Raw genomic sequence first — 23,562 nt, 5'->3', positions numbered from 1 at the left:
CTTGTAGGCCATTTTGAATCGCACTCGAGTTGTGTTATGCTTATGAGGGGGTCCCTGATAAATTTGCTATCACAAAAAAGAACTCCGGCCCCAAAAAGTTTGAGAACCCCTGGTCTAGCAAACACGCCTAAAAGACAAAATGATGAAAATTATATCGAGTTGAAATAAGGATATGAACCAATGATTTATATATACACACCATTGATATGAACACATCTTTATAAAGCAACATATTTATTGGCAGAAATTCACTTGTACAGAGATCTGACCTCACTACCATATCTTTATGACTGACATAAGAGGCAGCTGTAGAAAGAGTAATTCATAGACAGTTGAACATAAATTGAGTAAATTAGCATGACTTATCTAAGCTGCTCAAAAAACCAATAAACAGTCAAATAACAGCCATAGGTAAGCACCGAACAACCTGAACGCCACAAAAAGGAGAAGAACGGCAAACCAAATACCACAATGGAATACGAGCATGTGTCCAAGTCATTATGCTGAAATCAAACTTGTATTATGTCCAGTACAAGAACCACTGTTGCCTGTGGGTCACAGTACAAGACTCCTCATGGGTTCGTGCATCAGATCATAGTGAGACCATCGGTTTGTTTTGTGCTGGACTCCAACCAGCACAAAACATCTCATGATTCCAAGAGGGATGGCGTTCAATGTGAACTATTTGAACAGTTGTAAAAGTGAACCATGTGATACAAAAAATATCCACAACTGTCCAGTTTATCCCCTCTACCAAATTTGATTAAAACAATAAATGAACAAATCAGACTGCCATACATTGCTCCGTTCTGAGACACATGCATCTATGTAGTATGACACAGCTACGAATTTTGTTTTTCTTTCCTAAAAATCTGGATGACGGCATCAGTGTGTTAACCTTTTATGTTACAACCTGCCAATGATCTGTCAAATGTATACAAATACAGTATCATGTTATTTGAGCATTTCAGTAGATGTCTCTGTCAAACAGGAGGGTGGATGTATTATGTGACACGTATGTGTGTGGATGTACTATAAAGTTATATCTTGATGCGGAAGGCTGTGCACTGTGAACCGGGAGACTCTGTGGTAGAGGGGTTCTGGACAGTAGATTTGAACAGGGCCTTGAGGATGGTCTGGGGATCCACCTCAGGTGTGGGCTGAGAGGAGGCCGGACGACCCCCGGGGCGAGACAAAGAGAGGGGCAGACCCTCTTTCCTTCCACTGCCACTGCCTGGAGTGTCACTGAGCCTCCTGTGAGAGAGAAAAAAAGAGAAGGAGATCAACGTAAGGTTTTATGTGATGCTGAAAGACAACCGGCATTGCAATTTGCAATTGGAAAGGAAGAAAAGAAAACATGCACATCATGGACTACAATTTAATACTGGAAAGTTTGATTTGCATGCAACGAAACTAAGGGGCCAGTGAGAAATATGAATATACCAGAGACAGAGAGAGAGACTTACAAAAGAATGGGCTGGTCTGAAGTGATGACATTCCCCTGCATGTGAAGATTGCACTTCATGGGCTGGCCTTGGGAAGATAATGAATAAAGATTTAAGAAAGTAAAACCAATGCCTTTTCAGAGAACTAGTCATCATCAACTGCATCATTACCAGAGGCTGGTGCCCAAAAAACGGTATTTAGCCCTTGCTGCAGGCCCTTACCGTCCAGACAGCGATTGTTGTATTTCCTGTAGGCGCTCACAGCGTCCTCCTTCCTCACAAACACCACTTCAGCAACCCCCACCTTCACCAGCCTTGCTCGCTTCAAGGCACCGCACACACAGAACAGCTCCTGTGGACGGTCACAAAAACACAGAAAAGGGTCAATTAATGTGCTGAATGAGTCATGGCTGCATCATAAGCAGGTCTGCAATTTACACACAGCCACAGAGAGAATCTAAAACAGCTGAGAACTGAGCAGAGTGAGGCACTTACTACTATGTCCTCTTCAGTGACACGGGGGTGCAGATTATTCACTGTTATCTTAGTCCCCTCCAGAGGACTGAAGGTAGGCTGGAAGGGGTTCACCAAAACATTTTACAATCAAATACATATACAGTACACACCAACACAAGCCTCAACATGTCAATGGTAAGTTTGAACTTTAACCTATCGTCAACTAGAGAGAGAAGTAGGTTTATTACTGACCCCGACGCTTGCTATGCTGCCAACTAGGGATGTTAAAGGCCCAGCGCAGTCAAATACATGATTTTCCTGTGGTTTATATACATTTCCAAACTATGAAGTTGGAATAATACTGTGAAAATTATAATGCCCCTTTAGTGTAGGAGCCGTTTGAAAAGACCACCTGAAATTTCAGCCTGTTGAGGTGGGATGGAGTTTTGGCCTGCCTGGTGACATCACTATGCGGTAAATTAGTCAATAGACAAAGAGTTCCAAACCTCTCTGCCAATAACAGCTAGTTTTTGGTTTTCCCCTCCTCACTTAGAGCACTCCCAGATAGTCTTAGCAAAAATTCTTGCTTGAGAAATTGCTCTTTGCTAAGAATAAATGTGTTTGTTTTCGATTAAAATTGTAAAAAATAATCACAGTAGATGCTTAATCGTTAACCAGAAATTATTTGATATTGAGATAAAAACGGCTGCAATTGACCTTTAACTGTTAACCGTTAGTCGGTTAGCCGCCATCAATATTTTTGACCGGTCATGCATATCAGTCTATAGGTTAATTTGCATAACTTAGTGGAATTAAATTGCTGTGTTTTCGTTAGTTCGTCATGTATCTTATTTATCAAACGCGCACCGCATACAGATCCTAGTTCAAGGAGAATATCACCTGTCGAGCATTGAGTACTCGCAGCTCCTCAAACAGCTGGTTGCTGCCTGCTTAGAGTGAGACATATGTTCTTATAAGCCCAGTCATTGCGCAACAATTCTAAATGCAATCGCATGTTGATGTGTGCCTATTCAAAAGAGGAGAATCCCAGCTTTCTATTACTACTATTTGTATTTCTTAACTCCTAATATTAAGCAAATTGCACTGCTTTATAACCAGAGTAGCTGATCTGGCATGGTTAAAAAAGAAAGTGCACGTCCTCTCTATTCACCCACCACCTTGCAATCTGAGCTGGTGGAAGTCTACATGTTGAAAACATATACTTAAATCTTTTTCAAACCTGGACGCTTCCTTCATATGAAAAATGTCAGTTCCTTTTACAAATGCAAAGCATTTTCTGTCGGTTACATAATTTTACTGTTCAGAACTAATTTAACTGCTTGTTAACCAGTTAAAGGGATACTTCGGGATTTTGACAATGAGGCCCTTTATCTACTTCCTCAGACTCAGATGAACTTGTGGATACCATTTTTATATCTCTGTGTCCAGTATGAAAGAAGTTAGAGGTAGTCTTGCGAGCCAATTATAACTAGCATTAGCACAATGACTGGAAATATCTGGGTATCTGCTAGCATCCCTACCAACGCTTTCTATAGAGATGACCTTATGTAATGCAGTAGCTGGGTGAAGGGACATTTTTACATTTTAGTCATTTAGCAGACGCTCTTATCCAGAGCGACTTACAGTTAGTGAGTGCATACATTTTTCATACTGGACATATGGAGACTGACCTGTGGGGGTGGAAGAGGCTGGGAGCTGGGCTCCGCTGTGGGCCCTGCCTGCTGAAGGGTCCTGGAAATGGGTTGTAAGGCGGAAGCAGAGGAGCGGGAGGCCCCCACACTAGGGCTGGGCCTTGTGGGTGCCACAGGCACTGGGGGACGGGGAGCGGTGTACGCATCATTTTTCACTACTTTAGTGATGGGTGCTGACATGGAGAAAGGGGAGCCCAGGGTGCCAGGCTGTTGGAGAAAGAGAGAGAGCATTGAAACTTTTCAGTGAATGACTGGAAAGTGTTGAGAGTGAGACACCAATACAGCCAGTGTGGTGGTATTAAAGGGATATTCGATTTACATTGAATAATAAAGAATTACAGATACAGATAATTTAGGGAAAAGCAACAGAAAGAGAGAAAAGTTAAGAAAGTCTAGCATAGTCTTCCCACCCGTGACTGCAGCATATGGTTGCCAGTAGTGGTCTTCATCTGTTTGCTAGGGATATCATCATCACCTGAGAAAGACTGAGGGAGATATGGTACATTACTCACTTATATATGCATTGCAGTGGGGCATGACCAGCAGAAAACAACCAAATTCAGTTGAGATACTAAAGTATAAGACAATTTGAATCAATTCTGGCATCTACATTCTGATTCCTATCTTCTCCAAAAATGTTCCTTACCTGGAAACCCCTGCTTGGCATGTTCATACGGATCCCACTTGACATCCCTACCGGCCTTTGCTGTTAAAAAAAGTTACATAAAATCATTATTCAAAAGAAGGTGAATAAATACATTTGACTCTAAAAGCATGCTACCAATCAATAAATAGCATACAGGAACTGTAGAACCAAATAAGCCTAGTTGAATTTTAAACTAATTTCCCATTAACTTTAGCTTGCAACTATGTTTGGAGTGAGGCTATGCTCTACCACTATAAACAATGTAAGAATTTGCATTTTCTCTTATCCATGCCCATCCTGAGTGACAAGTGGGTCAATTTTGTCTAGTAGCTAGGCCTGGATAATATTAGAGCAGATCCTGGACCTGTGGTTACTATCACTTTGGCGCCAACTGTCAGCCTGATCCCTTACCTGGATGGTTTTGGTGATCTTCATGGGTGCCACCATTCCTTGGCTTGGTGGAGCTCCAATGCTCCTCTTGAGGCTCAGCCTATCACGAGCATCCATCATCCTCTTAGGTGCACCCCCTAGCTGTGGCGTAACCCCAGCTCTAATGTTCATTCCTTGTAGGTTGGGGGTAAACTGCCTGGCATTTGCACTGGCAATGTCGTTGGTAGTGTGTATCTGTATCTGCTGCTGCACGTGTGTCTGTAGCTGTGCTGCTGGTATCTGCTGTAAGCTCTGTGGGGTAACATTAAATGTATTCTGTCCTCCTTTCCGTGAGTTGATCATCTGTCGGGCATCCTGGACCCCACCTGCTCCTCCTCCGCCACGAATTCGGAAGCGGGCATCTTTCTGGACAAGTTTCTCTCTGGCATCCTTCAGTTGAAAAACTGGAGGAAGAGAGAGTAGGACAAGAGTGAGCAGAAGGCAAGAAACAATTCCAATGTCTGATCTGACTTGTAAGAATGCTTAACAGAACGTAGTGTAGTCCAACTGTAAAACATGTAGTTTGAAACAGAATATTATTTTGTAATGGGGCTTAGGTAAGAGAGACATCCAAATATGGCATACACATAGAGCTCGAAGTCTCAATAAGCATTTTTCATGTCCACTTGACACAAAATCAATCTGTGAAATTGAATACATCACTCTACTTCTCAATCGTGCTACAGGCAGGTTCTCACACAAAATACCTGCTTCAACTCTGGCAAAGGCTGGGGCATGTATTATTTGACCTATTACCTTGACCATTGCTCCAAAAGCTGTTCAGAATTAAATAATTGTTTCAGTTGCAACAATGTCACTCCCTTGAATATTTAATACTACTGAAAATCTGTTTTTTGGTTACCGGTTCCTCCTCCACCAAGTCTCTGTCTGACATCAGTCATCCCAATTTTCTGTCGGGCATCAAAGGTCCTCCCGACCCCTCCTGCACCCCTGCCGAACATAGGCCTGAAAGACAAGAGGAAGAGGTCGACATTGGTAGTCAACTAGTTGTAACTTAATCCTCCATTATCTAATATCCACATTTAGCAAAACACACATAGAGCGCATATAAGACCAGCTATAGTATTTGATTTTGTCCTACATTCAGTATGGCTCTCTAGGTATACTCAAAGCGATATACAAAATCAAATACTATAACGTTAGCTGTTCTGATATGCGCTCCTTGAGTGTTTCCCAAAATTTGAATATTAGATAATGGAGGACTAGGCTACAACCAGTTCACTACATATGGCTCTGGGTAGAGGGTATACTAGAGTATATCTACAAGACCGCCTCGCGCTCTGTACCTGATCTATGGTTATACTAACTAGCTAGCTATACGTTTTCGCGTTTGTAACCATTGTTAGTTTATAATTAGCTAACATCAGTTAGCTAGCTAACTACCTACATTCCAGCGAACTGTTTACCTTATTCGGTTATTGATTGGTCGATAGCTACCGTTATCAAATGCTAATAAATCTTTTTTATCTTACGTAGTTAGCTAACTAGCAAAACGGAGGGCTGATAAATAACCAGCTGCGCGTATTTGGCTCATTCATATCAAGGAAAATCAGTGATTGCAGTGTAGCGATATATAGTAGCTACATGATTGTAATCCAACCGTGAGTACAAGCGGGCCTTGTCTGAACAGGACGGCTGAGGACTTGAAATAGGCTTTCTGGAAAATGAATTTCTTCATTACGTTGAATGATACAACTCAAGGCATAACGATCATAAATTGCTAAATTAATACATTTTAACTGTTTCTTTGTTGTTGAAACCACGTCGACGTATCACTTCGTCCAAAGAAATGTCTTCCATCTTCGTTGACTCAAGCGCGTGAGTGACGGAGAAAAATGAGAAGAGACTATGGAAGGCAAGTTGGATCAAAAAGGGCGAACTCAATACATTATTTATTCGAGAGCTTCTTGCCAAACTACATTGTTGACACCATGATAGAATTACGTATACAATTTAAATATATCTATATTGTTTGAAATACATTTACATTTACATTTTAGTCATTTAGCAGACGCTCTTAACCAGAGCGACTTACAGGAGCAATTAGGGTTAAGTGCCTTGCTCAAGGGCACATTAACGTCATTTAGCAGACGCTCTTAGCCAGAGCGACTCACAAATTGGTGCGTTCACCCTATAGCCAGTGGGATAACCACTTTACAATTTGGGGGGGGGGGGGGGTTAGAAGGAATACTTTAGCCTATCCCAGGTATTCCTTCAAGAGGTGGGGTTTCAAATGTCTCCGGAAGGTGGTGAGTGACTCCGCTGTCCTGGCGTCGTGAGGGAGCTTGTTCCACCATTGGGGTGCCAGAGCAGCGAACAGTTTTGACTGGGCTGAGCGGGAGCTGTGCTTCCGCAGAGGAAGGGGAGCCAGCAGGCCAGAGGTGGATGAACGCAATGTCCTCGTTTGGGTGTAGGGACTGATCAGAGCCTGAAGGTACAGGGGTGCCGTTCCCCTCACTGCTCCAAAGGCAAGCACCATGGTCTTGTAGCGGATGCGAGCTTCAATTGGAAGCCAGTGGAGTGTGCGGAGGAGGGGGGTGACGTGAGAGAACTTGGGAAGGTTGAACACCAGACGGGCTGCGGCATTCTGGATGAGTTGTAGGGGTTTAATGGCACAGGCAGGGAGCCCAGCCAACAGCGAGTTGCAGTAGTCCAGACGGGAGATGACAAGTGCCTGGACCAGGACCTGCGCCGCTTCCTGTGTAAGGCAGGGTCGCACTCTCCGAATGTTGTAGAGCATGAACCTGCAGGAGCGGGTCACCGCCTTGATGTTGGCGGAGAACGACAGGGTGTTGTCCAGGGTCACGCCTAGGCTCTTCGCACTCTGGGAGGAGGACACAGCGGAGTTGTCTACCGTGATGGCGAGATCATGGAACGGGCAGTCCTTCCCCGGGAGGAAGAGCAGCTCCGTCTTGCCAGGGTTCAGCTTGAGGTGGTGATCCGTCATCCATACTGATATGTCTGCCAGACATGCAGAGATGCGATTCGCCACCTGGTGATCAGAAGGGGGAAAGGAGAAGATTAGTTGTGTATCGTCAGCGTAGCAATGATAGGAAAGGCCATGTGAGGATATGACAGAGCCAAGTGACTTGGTGTATAGGGAGAAAAGGAGAGGGCCCAAAACCGATCCCTGGGGGACACCAGTGGTGAGAGCACGTGGTGCGGAGACAGCTTCCCGCCACGCCACTTGGTAGGAGCGACCGGTCAGGTAGGACGCAATCCAGGAGTGAGCCGCGCCGGAGATGCCCATTTCGGAGAGGGTGGAGAGGAGGATCTGATGGTTCACAGTATCAAAGGCAGCAGACAGATCTAGAAGGACAAGAGCAGAGGAGAGAGAGTTAGCTTTAGCAGTGCGGAGAGTCTCTGTGACACAGAGAAGAGCAGTCTCAGTTGAATGACCAGTCCTGAAACCTGATTGGTTTGGATCAAGAAGGTCACTCTGAGAGAGATAGCAAGAGAGTTGGCTAAAGACGGCACGCTCAATAGTTTTGGAAAGAAAAGAAAGAAGGGATACTGGTCTGTAGTTGTTGACATCAGTGGGGTCGAGTGTTGGTTTTTTGAGAAGGGGAGTAACTCTCGCTCTCTTGAAGACGGAAGGGACATGGCCAGCGGTCAAGGATGAGTTGATCAGCGAGGTGAGGTAGGGGAGAAGGTCACCGGAGATGGTCTGGAGAAGGGAGGAGGGGATGGGGTCAAGCGGGCAGGTTGTTGGGCGGCCTGCAGTCACAAGTCGCAGGATCTTATCTGGAGAGAGAGGGGAGAAAGAAGTCAAAGCATAGGGTAGGGCAGTGTGAGCAGGACCAGCAGTGTCATTAGACTTAACAAACAAGGATCGGATGTCGTCAACCTTCTTTTCAAAGTGGTTGACGAAGTCATCCACAGAGAGAGAGGAGGGGGGGGGGGGGGGGGGGAGGATTCAGGAGGGAGGAAAATGTGGCAAAGAGCTTCCTAGGGTTAGAGGCAGATGCTTGGAATTTAGAGTGGTAGAAGGTGGCCTTAGCAGCAGAAACAGATGAAGAAAATGTAGAGAGGAGGGAGTGAAAAGATGCCAGGTCGGCAGGGAATTTAGTTTTCTTCCATTTCCGCTCCGCTGCCCGGAGCTCTGTTCTGTGAGCTCGCAATGAGTCATCAAGCCACGGAGCTGGAGGGGAGGACCGAGCCGGCCGGGAGGATAGGGGACACAGAGAGTCAAAGGATGCAGAAAGGGAGGAGAGGAGGGTTGAGGAGGCAGAATCAGGAGATTGGAGGGAGAAGGATTGAGCAGAGGGAAGAGATGATAGGATGGAAGAGGAGAGAGTAGTGGGAGAGAGAGAGCGAAGGTTGCGGCGGCGCATTACCATCTGTGTAGGGGCAGAGTGAGTAGTGTGGGAGGAGAGTGAGAGAGAAAAGGAAACAAAGTAGTGGTCGGAGACTTGGAGGGGAGTTGCAGTGAGATTAGTAGAGGAGCAGCATCTAGTGAAGATGAGGTCAAGCGTATTGCCTGCCTTGTGAGTAGGGGGGGACGGTGAGAGGGTGAGGTCAAAAGAGGAGAGGAGTGGAAAGAAGGAGGCAGAGAGAAATGAGTCAAATGTGGACATAGGGAGGTTGAAATCCCCCAAAACTGTGAGGGGTGAGCCATCCTCAGGGAAGGAACTTATCAAGGCGTCAAGCTCATTGATGAACTCTCCAAGGGAACCTGGAGGGCGATAGATGACAAGGATATTAAGCTTAAATGGGCTAGTGACTGTGACAGCATGGAATTAAAATGAGGAGATAGACAGATGGGTTAGGGGAAAAATTGAGAATGTCCACTTGGGAGAGATGAGGATTCCTGTACCACCACCCCTCTGACCAGATGCTCTCGGGGTATGCGAGAACACATGGTCAGACGAGGAGAGAGCAGTAGGAGTAGCGGTGTTTTCAGTGGTGATCCATGTTTCCGTCAGCGCCAGGAAGTCGAGGGACTGGAGGTTGGCATAGGCTGGGATGAAGTCAGCTTTGTTGGCAGCAGAACGGCAGTTCCAGAGGCTGCCTGCGACCTGGAACTCCACGTGGGTGGTGCGTGCAGGGACCACCAGATTGGAGAGGCAGCAGCCACGCGGTGTGGTGCGTTTGTGTAGCCTGTGCAGAGAGGAGAGAACAGGGATAGGCAGAGGCATAGTTGACAGGCTGTAGCAAATGGCTACAAAAATGCAGAGGAGATCGGAATGAAATGGGCTAAGCATCTGGGAGTGGAGAGAGCAGGGCCTCCCTCACCAAAACTTCTAGCTCGGAAACTAAAATTGTTTCACTGAACCACCCGAAGAAAAAACTCTCCCAACTTCCGCCTTTGGAAATCAGAATTGTTGTGAACCACAGCGGTTCAATGTTTAAAGGAGTAGACTCAACCCACTTTGTTCAGCTAGCCAACTATGACTCCATAGCCAACTAGCAGACTAGCATCCAATAACAATAACACACCGTTTAGCGCCAACACTTGGTCACAACAAACCACCAATATTGTGATATCACACTAAACAGATCATTCAAATACCAATACAGATCTATTTTACTCTTACATTTGTTTAGCAAGATCTTAAGAGAAATTCATATTTTGTATGGTTTTAAAGGCCTATTAGGTTAAATAATATAATATATAATATGCCATTTAGCAGACGCTTTTATCCAAAGCGACTTACAGTCATGCGTGCATACATTTTTTTTTGTGTATGGGTGGTCCCGGGGATCGAACCCACTACCTTGGCGTTACAAGCGCCGTGCTCTACCAGCTGAGCTACAGAGGACCACATTGTGTCAATGATCACATCAATGTCATTGATCATTATCAATTAACAAAACATGATCATTTTAACATGAAACATAAACAAATATAAATCCATTGCACAGCCTTAGAGACCTCTGGTATCGATTGCTCTTCACGAAGTAAAAAAAAATGCGGAGGGGAAATGAAACGTTTTATCTTTCCCATGAACCTTTGCGTTCACAATCTCTAGAAACCAGTGTAAATAAGTAGAATATATCGTAGAAAAGCTATGTTTTACCTCAGCAAATGGAGGAATGAAAACGTCTTATTATGTATCACATAATGCGCTCAGAAAATAAAATGTAACTATAGGTTTATACTTTTTGACGTGACCACCAATGGTAACCACCATGAGTGTAATAGTATGCATACAGAACTAAGTAGTGCCCTCGGCCATCGATTGGTTATGCCTTAAACTGATGAGTAAGGAAAATAACGACGCGGGGTGACGCCCGTGTCCTCGCCTAGATTTGCGAGATAAATTTTTGAACGGGCACAGGTCCGCCTGCTTAGGTGACTCACCTACTTTGTGAGATGCCTTGCGGGACATGGGTCTGCCCCGATCTCTCGTGTAAAATATAAACCACTTTCGGGATACCGACACAAGGTTACACAGAACCAGAATGGAATTATATTGTCCATGGTTGTAACGTACTATTACATAAAAAACAGAACGTTAGGCATCTATAATAGTACTTACTGTACCTTCTCCAAAACCTGTATCAACATAAAGAACATCTCTGCCTTCTATTTCTCTAACCACGTTTCCATCCGCAGTTTTTATGCGAGTAAAGACAGAGTAGGCACATTTGCTATTTAACGAAACAGTTTTTGTGACAAAATTATCCGTAGAGCTGAAAATGGGATGGAAACACATTGAACTTTAAATTTTTATTTGGTACATGAAAACTTAAGCGAAAAAGTTAATGTTGTGTGCCCTACGTCATCACGCACTGATTTTCATCTGCAACAAGCCAGGTTGGTGGAAACACACCACTGGTTGGAAAATGCGCATATTTTCTTTATGCTGATTTTAGAATATTAGCATGAAAATCTGTTGCCAATTGGATGGAAACCTAGCTACTAACCATGTTTCCATCCACAGTTTATATGAGTAAAGTCATACCCTATAAAAAAAATTTAAAAAAATCTGACAGCTGTGATGGAAACAGGAAGTTTCGGTACAATTTTATAAATGCAGACAGGTAATTTGTTCGTTCTACATGGTGGGATCTTTTTTTTGTTGGTAAAATTAATTATGCGAGAAATGGCGGTGGAAACGCCTTTATGCGCAAATATTGATCTAATAACCAGCATATCAAACTAAACTTGGAGTCACAGGAAGACAATATGGTGGGTGCTCCTCCCACTGACTCGGGAAACCATGCAGTTTATTAGGCTACAGATTAAATAATTTATGATGAACTTCACAGGGTGGTGATCTTGATGCTCCTTTCCAATAAATAACGAGGGTCTGATTCTGGTGACTTGATGATCGATGCTTAACTGCCCTTTTGACAAATATAAATATTCTCTCTCTTATCCATAATAATCCCATTATGTAGACTAGCCTACCGCACTTTATATGCCAGCTGCTGGCTAGAGCGCAGGTGCCAGACCAGAGTAGTAGGCGCATTTGTTTATGTGACAAAGCTATCCCTAGAGTTGAAAATGCGATGGAAACACATTGAACTTTAGATTTTTATTCGGTACATGAAAATGTAAGCGAAAAAGTACATTTTGTGTGCACTACGTCATCACGCACATATCTTTTATCAACAACAAGTCCGTTTTGTGGAAACACCACTGGTGGGAAAATGCACATATTTTCTTTATGCGGATTTTAAAATATTCACATGAAAATCTGTCGCGGATGGAAACCTAGCTATTGACCATAAATTGTTTCCGGAATTCCACCAAAACCCGAGTGCATTTAACTTTGTGCCACGAGGTGGCAGTATTGTGTGTATATATATATATACAAAAAATGGTAGGTTATACATAAAGGTAGGAACACTGTAAAACCAAAATGTCACTATAAAGTTATAGAAGCATACAGAGCAGCGTGAATCAGTGTGTGTGTGTGTGTATGTTGGTGTTAAGGGCATGATATAGTATATTATTTTTAACTGATCATTATTTGTCATGTAATTTCCTTCCTGACCCTGTGTGAGCATGACTAAGTATGATGCCTTGTATCTGTGTCCCATATCTGTCTTTTCTCTATGCATGCCTCCCTTATCCATCCTACTGTCACTACCTGACCTACCACAGCCAAGTGGTAAAACACCTTCCCATGCAGAGCTGGACACATGCAAAATCAGATGAATCAATGTGAAAGGTCTCTCATGTGGTAAAATATCATTTCAACCTCAAAATTGTATTTTGTAGCCTCCTTTCCAGTCCGTAATGAAACAAGGTTCCATTAATGCACCATAAAAGTCAGTAAAACTGTAAATTATGTTTCTCAGTCATTTCTTGGAGGGGTAATAACCAGAGGCGGTATAGATTCTAACCATCTCTGGTGGTAATAACCGCTAAAGAGCAGTAGTGGTGCATGGGTAAAATCACTGAGGAAGCCAAGCCAGAAAAAACTACAACACATGACCAAAAGTATGTGGACAGGGCTCTGTGCAGGCCAGTCAAGTTCTTCCACACCAATCTCAACAAACCATCTGTATGGACCTCGCTTTGTGCACAGGGGCATAGTCATGCTGAAACAGGAAAGGGCTGTCACAAAACTGCTACCACAAAGTTGGAAGCACAGAATCGTCTAGAATGTCATTGTATGCTGTAGCGTTAAGATTTCCCTTCACTGGAACTAAGGGGCCTATCCCAAACCATGAAAAACAGCCCCAGACCATTATTCCTCCTCCTCCAAACTTTACAGTTGGCACTATGCATTAGGGCAGGTAGCGTTCTCCTGGCATCCGCCAAACCCAGATTTGTCAGTCGGACTGCCAGATGGTGAAGTGTGATTCATCACTCCAGTGAGTGTTGCAACAGAGGACAGACGATTTTTACACACTATGCGCTTCACCACTCGGCAGTCCCGCTCTGTGAGCTTGTGTGGCCTCCCACTTCGCTGCTGAGCCGTTTCCACTTCACAATAACAGCACTTACAGTTGACCGTAGCAGCTCTAGCAGGGCAGAAATTTGACGAACTGACTTGTTGGAAAGGTGGCATCCTATGACGGTGCCACGTTGAAATTCACTGAGCTCTTCAGGAAGGCCATTCTACTGCCAATGTTTGTCTATGGAGATTGCATGGCTGTGTGCTCGATTTTAAACACCTGTCAGCAACGGGTGTGGCTGAAATAGTCGAATCCACTAATTTGAAGGGGTGTCCACATACTTTTGCATATATAGTTGTGATAATTGCGTTGTTTGTTCTATAACCTGTTAGTTAATATGCCTTGCGACCGTGATATATGCCTAAGGCCGAGACAATAAGAAGACACAGTGGCAGAATAAATTCAACCACACCTTTGTTTCATCACAAAAACCGGAGAGCAACCTCTGTCCGGTAAAGTCCACAAAGCATATTGCATGTAACAAACAACCCACTGACAAATAAATGATCAGTGTATAATTTTAATGGTAGGTTTATTTGAACAGTGAGAGACAGAATAACAACAAAAAAATCCAGAAAAACGCATATCAAAAATGTTATAAATTGATTTGCATTTTAATGAGGGAAATAAGTATTTGACCCCCTCTCAATCAGAAAGATTTCTGGCTCCCAGGTGTCTTTTATACAGGTGACGAGCTGAGATTAGGAGCACACTCTTAAAGGGAGTGCTCCTAATCTCAGCTTGTTACCTGTATAAAAGACACCTGTCCACAGAAGCAATCAATCAATCAGATTCCAAACTCTCCACCATGGCCAAGACCAAAGAGCTCTCCAAGGATGTCAGGGACAAGATTGTAGACCTACACAAGGCTGGAATGGGCTACAAGAACATCGCCAAGCAGCTTGGTGAGAAGGTGACAACAGTTGGTGCGATTATTCGCAAATGGAAGAAACACAAAAGAACTGTCAATCTCCCTCGGCCTGGGGCTCCATGCAAGATCTCACCTCGTGGAGTTGCAATGATCATGAGAACGGTGAGGAATCAGCCCAGAACTACACGGGAGGATCTTGTCAATGATCTCAAGGCAGCTGGGACCATAGTCACCAAGAAAACAATTGGTAACACACTATGCCGTGAAGGACTGAAATCCTGCAGCACCCGCAAGGTCCCCCTGCTCAAGAAAGCACATATACATGCCCGTCTGAAGTTTGCCAATGAACATCTGAATGATTCAGAGGAGAACTGTGTGAAAGTGTTGTGGTCAGATGAGACCAAAATCGAGCTCTTTGGCATCAACTCAACTCGCCGTGTTTGGAGGAGGAGGAATGCTGCCTATGACCCCAAGAACACCATCCCCACCGTCAAACATGGAGGTGGAAACATTATGCTTTGGGGGTGTTTTTCTGCTAAGGGGACAGGACAACTTCACCGCATCAAAGGGACGATGGACGGGGCCATGTACCGTCAAATCTTGGGTGAGAACCTCCTTCCCTCAGCCAGGGCATTGAAAAAAAAATTTGTGGTCCTCTGTAGCTCAGCTGGTAGAGCACGGCGCTTGTAACGCCAAGGTAGTGGGTTCGATCCCCGGGACCACCCATACAGAAAAAAATAAATGTATGCACACATGACTGTAAGTCGCTTTGGATAAAAGCGTCTGCTAAATGGCATATTATTATTATTATTATTAAAATGGGTCGTAGATGGGTATTCCAGCATGACAATGACCCAAAACACACGGCCAAGGCAACAAAGGAGTGGTTCAAGAAGAAGCACATTAAGGTCCTGGAGTGGCCTAGCCAGTCTCCAGACCTTAATCCCATAGAAAATCTGTGGAGGAAGCCGAAGGTTCGAGTTGCCAAACATCAGCCTCAAAACCTTAATGACTTGGAGAAGATCTGCAAAGAGGAGTGGGACAAAATCCCTCCTGAGATGTGTGCAAACCTGGTGGCCAACTACAAGAAACGTCTGACCTCTGTGATTGCCAACAAGGGTTTTGCCACCAAGTACTAAGTCATGTTTTGCAGAGGGGTCAAATACTTATTTCCCTCAATAAAATGCAAATCAATTTATAAAATTTTTGACATGCGTTTTTCTGGATTTTTTTGTTGTTATTCTAAAATTAATTAATTAATATGACATTTAGCAGACGCTTTTATCCAAAGCGACTTACAGTCATGAGTGCATACATTTTTGTGTATGGGTGGTCCCGGGGATCGAACCCACTACCTTGGCGTTACAAGCGCCGTGCTCTACCAGCTGAGCTACAGAGGACCACAAGTCTCTCATTGTTCAATTAAACCTACCATTAAAATTATAGACTGATCATTTCTTTGTCAGTGGGCAAACGTACAAAATCAGCAGGGGATCAAATACTTTTTTCCCTCACTGTACATGACCTACAGCATGGTGAAGAAAGTTAATGTTTCCGACATTTTCAACTACTAAACAACTATTGATTTAAAAACACAAGTCACAATGAAAACAGGAGCTGCCTCCACTATTTCAGCACCATTTCAACTTCAACATTTCAACACCATTAAATCACCTATACATGGACAACTAAAATATACCAAAAACAATTTAGTCCAATCAATGTAAGTGAAATATGATGTGGCTGTCCATGGTTCTGATTTGTGTGTGTGTTTGTGCATTCATTCCTACTTGTAGAGAAACGCCAATTCCACCCTCCTCTCTTTCATTTTGACGAAACGGTCTATGACTGTCATACATTTCACACCTGTATTTTTTGTTGCCCTAGGCTACCTGGCTAAAACGCTTGCTCGCTAGCCTAACTTCCTTTCATGGGCAACGTTAGCTAGTTAACATTAGCCTGCTACATCTAGCTACAACCTACATATTGAACTTCCATCCTCTCAGTCCAGCGGCACAATGTATTTTATGATTGAATCAGAATCGCCGTTATAATCATTGGCCAGTACGGCGAATTAAGTAAAACCACAAGTCCAAATCCCTATCTCCATCCATGGCTAATTTAGGAAAGGGCCCATTTTAGCTAGCTAGCCACCGGATGACAACAACACAATGAGATGCAACAATTCAAGTTGTTTCTATCAATGACATATTTCTATGTGATATCCAAACTGGCTTCCCTTGACACTATCCCAGAATGCACTCGCTACAGTCCCGAAACGTCCCACAGTGTGGCACACACACAGCACACACAAAGCACTTATTTGGCGCCTCGGTCGGATGAGAGGAGAAATTCGGCAGCACAGCGCCGTTACAATTTGCAATGGCTGCAGCTTTGTCCCGTGCTCTCAAATTGCCTGGTAAGAGACGCGTTGCAATTGTTTGGGAAATAGATATAAGGGTTGATTAGGTGAAATGGATGTTGTGTAGTCTTTGTACCAGTCGTGTCTTGTCTCAATGTTGTTTTGGTGTCATTCTGTTAGCTCACATGAGCTACCTAGAACAGCCAGCCAGCTAATATCGATTGCAATAACACAAAACAACGGTTTTATTTGTTTAATGAAAGTCCAGAATTGAGAGGTGAAATACGACACTTATTTTCAATGTTTGATATTTATTTTATTTTCAAGCTTTAATAGAAAAGCATCATTGCATCATTCACAATCCTATGTGGCGCACTAGCTAGCTACTTTACTGTATGGTAGTGCTCACTGTCATAATAATGTTAAAACGGATTTAGCTACTTGCTTAAATCTCGTGTTCAACAAATAACTACAAGTAAGGCCATGTAATGGGGGTTATTCATTTAACTTGTCAATCATTATCATGCCAAACAATGAGCAATAGAGTCGGCAAAAATAAACAGATGGGACCAGGGTAGGACAGAATTAATATGGCGTTAAAATAAACAATATTTGAGTAACTTCCCTGTCCTTTTGGGCTGCCTATCGTTCTATCAGGCACCGCATACTCTATCAGATCATTCTAGTTTTCACCTGGGCCTTGTTTCCCAAACAGATCCGTAGACCCCTTTCCTGCAGTCAAATAACCAAATCGAGCTCTAGTGGCCTCAACGGTGGAATGTTATTAATATTTTTCAGAATGTCATAATTAATAAACATGTTTTTATTTTTTATGCCGAAAATCCGGTGTTTCTATGTCATATGGTTTTGTTATATTTCAGTCTTCTGTGATGTATATAAAGTGTAATATTGAGATGCAAACTCAAAATTGAATACATTTCAACTCTATATCTGACATGGTACAGGTGTCTTCTTTTTTATAAGCCCATAACCATGTGTGTGAGGTGTATACTTTTGTTTCAATTTATATTTGTTTAAGACTACCAAGAAACACTCTGTGTGACCCTGATTTAGCCCACTGCAGTAAAAGGTTAACCGTGTGTATCTTTGTGTGTGTGTCCCTCACAGGGAAGAAGGGCTCGGAGCTTGGAGAGTATGACCCCCTCACTCAGGCCGACAGTGAGGACGAGAGCGAGGAGGACGACCTGGTCCTCAACTATCCCCGCAATGGCCTGGGGAGGGGCAACTGCATGGGCGCAGGTACATCAGAGCTGAGAGGGAGCAGAACAGGGAGGCTCGTAGGGGATGAAGAGGAGGGAGAGGAGGAAGAGGAGGACGACGATGAGTGGAGAGAACGGCTCCCGGGAAAAAAGAGGCAGGAGAGAGAGGAGAAGGGCATGCAGTACTGGAGCCAGAGGGAGACAAACAGGGATGGGGGAGTAGAGGAGGAAGGGGGGCTTGGGGCCTCTGGTGGCCCTGGATTGGGTGTCAGTGCCAGTGCTGACCCAGACGGGAAGAAGGCTAAGGTGAGGGGAGCCATCCGGGCAGCGTTTTTCCTGGTGCCTCTGGTCTGTGCTATGCTGGTGGTGCTGCTGTGTGCCTTTTTGGTGCCTTGTCAGCAGGGGGAACTGGACAAACGGCTGCAGTGGGAGAAAGAGCTGGGTGATCATGTGGGAGGTGAGTGAGGAGTCTAATGTATAAACAATACACATGAAAACAGACTACAGTTTACCCGCATGTTGCTGGTTGCTGATACCAATACACCTCTCTCTCACACCAGAGAAAGAGAAAACTACAGGTTAGGTCAGACTGGTCAGACTGAGTAGACTAGTGCTTTAGATTAAGATAAGCACACAGTCAACATTACCATAAAGTCAACTGTATGAGAAAGCAGTTGAGAACACAGAACTCAGATATAGCTGACTTTTTGTCAGGGGGTGGATATTACACAGTCTGGATTACTATGATTACACATTACCGTGATAATTATAATAGCATGTTAGCAAAGCAACCGCATGTATAGTTTAGTAAATAGTAGTTACAAACCGTTGCTGTCTGTAACAGTGTTTTTCTTTTTCTTTAGGTGTTACCCCACCTCCTCTTGCACTGTGGGATGTCGACAATGACTCAGTTGAGGATGTGCTAATAGGAGTCACTCAAAAGAGCAACAATACCCATCTCTCCAGTTCTGTGGGGAACAACAGAGGTATCTATGGAAACAGCAAACAGCCTCACTACTGTTATTTTATTGTTGCTCTTTAATTATTTGTTATTTTTCTATTACTTCTTTTTTTAAACTTCTTTTTCTTAAAACTGCATTGTTGGTTAAGTAAGCAGTTCACTGTAAAGTCTACTACACCTGTTGTATTCGGCGCATGTGACAAATAAAATTGGATTTGATTTGAAATCAGAACCATGGACAGCCACATCATATTTAATTGATTGGACTAAATTGTTTTTGGTATATTTTAGTTGTCCATGTATTAGACTAAGCATAGGTGATTTGATGGTGTTGATTTTGTACGTTTGCCCCCTGACAAAGAAATGATCAGTCTATAATTTTAATGGTATGTTTATTTGAATAATAATAATAATAATAATAATAATAATATGCCATTTAGCAGACGCTTTTATCCAAAGCGACTTACAGTCATGCGTGCATACATTTTTGTGTATGGGTGGTCCCGGGGATCGAACCCACTACCTTGGCGTTTCAAGCGCCGTGCTCTACCAGCGAGAGACAGAATAACAACAAAAAAATCCAGAAAAACGCATGTCAAAAATGTTATAAATTGATTTGCATTTTAATTAGGGAAATAAGTATTTGACCCCCTCTCAATCAGAAAGATTTCTGGCTCCCAGGTGTCTTTTATACAGGTAACGAGCTGAGATTAGGAGCACACTCTTAAAGGGAGTGCTCCTAATCTCAGCTTGTTACCTGTATAAAAGACACCTGTCCACAGAAGCAATCAGATTCCAAACTCTCCACCATGGCCAAGATCAAAGAGCTCTCCAAGGATGTCAGGGACAAGATTGTAGACCTACACAAGGCTGGAATGGGCTACAAGAACATCGCCAAGCAGCTTGGTGAGAAGGTGACAACAGTTGGTGCGATTATTCGCAAATGGAAGAAACACAAAATAACTGTCAGTCTCCCTCGGCCTGGGGCTCCATGCAAGATCTCACCTCGTGGAGTTGCAATGATCATGAGAACGGTGAGGAATCAGCCCAGAACTACACGGGAGGATCTTGTCAATGATCTCAAGGCAGCTGGGACCATAGTCACCAAGAATACAATTGGTAACACACTACGCCGTGAAGGACTGAAATCCTGCAGCGCCCGCAAGATCCCCCTGCTCAAGAAAGCACATATACAGGGCCGTCTGAAGTTTGCCAATGAACATCTGAATGATTCAGAGGAGAACTGGGTGAAAGTGTTGTGGTCAGATGAGACCAAAATCTAGCTCTTTGGCATCAACTCAACTCGCCGTGTTTGGAGGAGGAGGAATGCTGCCTATGACCCCAAGAACACCATCCCCACCGTCAAACATGGAGGTGGAAACATTATGCTTTGAGGGTGTTTTTCTGCTAAGGGGACAGGACAACCTCACCGCATCAAAGGGACGATGGACGGGGCCATGTACCGTCAAATCTTGGGTGAGAACCTCCTTCCCTCAGCCAGGGCATTGAAAATGGGTCGTGGATGGGTATTCCAGCATGACAATGACCCAAAACACACAGCCAAGGCAACAAAGGAGTGGCTCAAGAAGAAGCACATTAAGGTCCTGGAGTGGCCTAGCCAGTCTCCAGACCTTAATCCCATAGAAAATCTGTGGAGGGAGCTGAAGGTTCGAGTTGCCAAACATCAGCCTCGAAACCTTAATGACTTGGAGAAGATCTGCAAAGAGGAGTGGGACAAAATCCCTCCTGAGATGTGTGCAAACCTGGTGGCCAACTACAAGAAACGTCTGACCTCTGTGATTGCCAACAGGGGTTTTGCCACCAAGTACTAAGTCATGTTTTGCAGAGGGGTCAAATACTTATTTCCCTCATTAAAATGCAAATCAATTTTTGACATGTGTTTTTCTGGATTTTTTGTTCAAATAAACCTACCATTCAAATTATAGACTGATCATGTCTTTGTCAGTGGGCAAACATACAAAATCAGCAGGGGATCAAATACTTTTTTCCCTCACTGTACTCATTTCATAGTTTTTCTTTATTTTTAATATTTTCTACATTGTAGAATAATAGTGAAGACATAAAAACTATGAAATAACACATATGGAATCATGTAGTAACCAAAAAAGTGTTAAACAAATCAAAATATATTTGAGATTCTTCAAAGTAGCCACCCTTTGCCTTGATGACAGCTTTGCACACTCTTGGCATTCTCTCAACCAGCTTCATAAGGTAGTCACCTGGAATGCATTTCAATTAACAGGTGTGCCTTCTTAAAAAATTAATTTGTGGAATTTCTTTCCTTCTTAATGCGTTTGAGCCAATCAGTTGTGTTGTGACAAGGTAGGGGGGGGTATACAGAAGATAGCCGTATTTGGTAAAAGACCAAGTCCATATTATGGCAAGAACAGCTCAAATAAGCAAAGAGAAATGACATTCCTGTATATTAATCTCCATATCTAATCCTGCTAGCCCCAGTAAACTGCTGAGAACACACAATTTGCCACACACAATGAACCCCACCCACCTATACCCCTTGTCTATCTCCCCCTCTGTCTCTACCAGAGTACAGTGTGGTGGCCCTATCTGCTTTCAGTGGTGAGGTGCTATGGAGGAGGGTCCTCAGGGAACCTGTGGAGTCCATCCAGTGTGGGCTGCAGTACGAAGCCCACCCATCACCACTGCCAGCAGGGGGCGCTGCCCTCAGAGCCTTCCCCAACAGCGCTATTTCCCTATCTGGCCAGAGAGACAGGGCTAGCGGCCCCGTGTGTCTGCTCATCAAGTCTGCACACCTCACCGCTGTCAACAGCACCACAGGTCAGACAACAACCACAGAAAATCCTGACTTTTAATGGTTCAGTTTCACAGCTACAAGCATGAACATTTTAGCAGTAGATGTGTAGATTTATTAATAATGTGTTGTAGTTAATAGATTTATGTTCAGTAAGGAGTAACCTATTGTATTTTCCTCCTCAGGGAAGAAGCTGTGGTCGGTAGCCCCAGGAGAGATCCAGTCCCAGGCAGTCTCCCTGCCAGATCTCCAAGGCGACACTGTTCCTGACTTGCTGATTGCCACTTTACCTGCTGACCAGGTATGACAATCTCTGGCTTGGCACCTATACATATTTATGGCTGTAATAAGACAATTGTTACTATATAAATCATATTATTATTACAATATAGACCATACTCCCAAATCTTCAGAGTCACTGTGTTAACAACACTAATTTTCCAGTCAGTCTAGAATGCTCTCATCAAACTGTCTCTAACTTATTTTCAGGTGTCTGACCTCTCACTGCTCCTGCTGTCTGGGCTGACTGGCGCTCTGCTTGGACATCCCGTGACCTTTAACCTCACGACCTTTAATGTCTCTGGCAAGCTGATTGGTCCCCTGTTTCATGAGACACAGCTGGGGGCATACTACATTCTGTTTGGACTAGGTAAGGGATTCATTTTATATCAAGCACAGTGACTTTGAAAAAATATGTTTCCCGTTTGAAATGACTAAATGTCTGATAATGTATCTGCTATACTAACTCAGGCACTGTAGAGGCTGTATCCCTGGGAGATATTTACACTCAGGCTACTGGGAAAACACCCATATCCCCTGGCTTAAGACTGAAGGACCCCGGCTGGGAGAAGCTTAGGAAAACCAACTCCTCCTCCCTCATACACATCTCCAGGTAAGGCTGAGAAAGTGCTCGGTTACACAATTACAAAAGAGTGCCTGTTTGAAGGACTAACAGCACCCATTTGTCTTTGACTTTCTCTGTCCAGTGGAACTGAACAGGTGGAGTTCTTGGTCCCCCTAGTGGCTGGCTTGTGTAACAACCACAACAGCCTGGACTCCATCTCCAACCTCAACTCCAGCCGCAGTGACTGGGTGCTGGTGTGTGGCAAGCTCTCCAGCAAGCTGTCTGTGCTGCGAGAGAAGGACGCACACACCAAGTGGACTCTTACCTCCTCAGCCATACACAGGTAGGAAATATGGTTATGGTCACCATGATATATGGAGAAGTTTATAATTAGGGTGTATATGACTAAAGCATAAAAGTGATAGCTTCAGGTTTTATTGTCATGTGCACAAGTACAGTGCAATGCCTTTCTTGCCAGCTCTTTTCCCAACAATACAGTAATCAATATCAATATATAAAACTATAAAGTAAAGTAATACCCTATAACAGTGGTTTTCAAACCTCTCCTCGGGGACCCCCAGAAGTTTCACAATTTAATTGTAGCCCTGAACTAGCTCAACTACTTTACCTAATCAAGGGCTTGGTAATTAGTTGACACGTTGAATCAGCTATGCTAGCTCTAGAATAGTTCACATATATGGAACAACTGGGGATCCCAGAGGAGAGGAATGTAAACCACTGCCCTATAAAGTTATAGAGCTAAAATAACCTGAATAATTTATCACTGTCTCAGTCGTCCAGCACCAGGCCAATTCAACGATGATGGAATCCCAGATCTCCTCATACAGAAGTCTGGGGCCCCTACAATGAGAAAAGTATAATCTCCTTCTACCATCACTTACAACTAGAGCTATTATACTTCTCAGACAGTGATACATATTTACAAAG

The 23,562-nt window shown here is 43.7% G+C and overlaps 2 protein-coding genes across 2 annotated transcripts in view; one reads left to right on the top strand and one right to left on the bottom strand.

The window, feature by feature from the left end:
* Positions 1 to 223: 223 nt before the first annotated feature.
* On the bottom strand, positions 224 to 6,532 carry LOC311103998 (polymerase delta-interacting protein 3-like). Its single transcript, XM_084145641.1, has 10 exons — positions 6,442 to 6,532; positions 5,551 to 5,654; positions 4,671 to 5,092; positions 4,260 to 4,319; positions 4,024 to 4,098; positions 3,593 to 3,820; positions 1,941 to 2,018; positions 1,668 to 1,797; positions 1,467 to 1,533; positions 224 to 1,254 (listed from the first exon to the last, which is right to left on the bottom strand). Exons 1-10 carry the CDS (start codon positions 6,507 to 6,509, stop codon positions 1,041 to 1,043), a joined length of 1,446 nt encoding a protein of 481 aa, XP_084001767.1. The 5' UTR covers positions 6,510 to 6,532; the 3' UTR covers positions 224 to 1,040.
* Positions 6,533 to 16,760: 10,228 nt separating this feature from the next.
* fam234b (family with sequence similarity 234 member B) overlaps positions 16,761 to 23,562 on the top strand; it is a 10,517-nt gene continuing 3,715 nt past the window's right edge. The window contains exons 1-9 of the mRNA XM_084145534.1: positions 16,761 to 16,855; positions 17,927 to 18,475; positions 18,882 to 19,004; positions 21,545 to 21,796; positions 21,956 to 22,071; positions 22,260 to 22,419; positions 22,521 to 22,662; positions 22,757 to 22,957; positions 23,408 to 23,489. Coding sequence (XP_084001660.1) covers positions 16,819 to 16,855; positions 17,927 to 18,475; positions 18,882 to 19,004; positions 21,545 to 21,796; positions 21,956 to 22,071; positions 22,260 to 22,419; positions 22,521 to 22,662; positions 22,757 to 22,957; positions 23,408 to 23,489 — 1,662 coding nt within the window. The 5' untranslated portion in view covers positions 16,761 to 16,818. The remainder of the gene's footprint in view (positions 16,856 to 17,926; positions 18,476 to 18,881; positions 19,005 to 21,544; positions 21,797 to 21,955; positions 22,072 to 22,259; positions 22,420 to 22,520; positions 22,663 to 22,756; positions 22,958 to 23,407; positions 23,490 to 23,562) is intronic.

Source organism: Coregonus lavaretus (assembly GCF_964263955.1).
Source record: "Coregonus lavaretus genome assembly, chromosome: 28".
In the NCBI taxonomy this organism is placed as follows: Eukaryota; Metazoa; Chordata; class Actinopteri; order Salmoniformes; family Salmonidae; genus Coregonus; species Coregonus lavaretus.
The sequence above is the reverse complement of the archived record's forward strand: the minus strand, read 5'-3'. Positions and strand labels throughout refer to the sequence as shown.

Coding starts and splice junctions, on each gene's coding strand:
- LOC311103998 (XM_084145641.1), bottom strand. CDS start 6,509: ATGGAAGACATTTCTTTGGACGAAGTGATACGTCGACGTGGTTTCAAC. Junction 4,099..4,259: donor TGCCAAGCAGGGGTTTCCAG/GTAAGGAACATT, acceptor TATCTCCCTCAG/TCTTTCTCAGGTGATGATGA. Junction 3,821..4,023: donor ACCATATGCTGCAGTCACGG/GTGGGAAGACTA, acceptor TTTCTCCAACAG/CCTGGCACCCTGGGCTCCCC.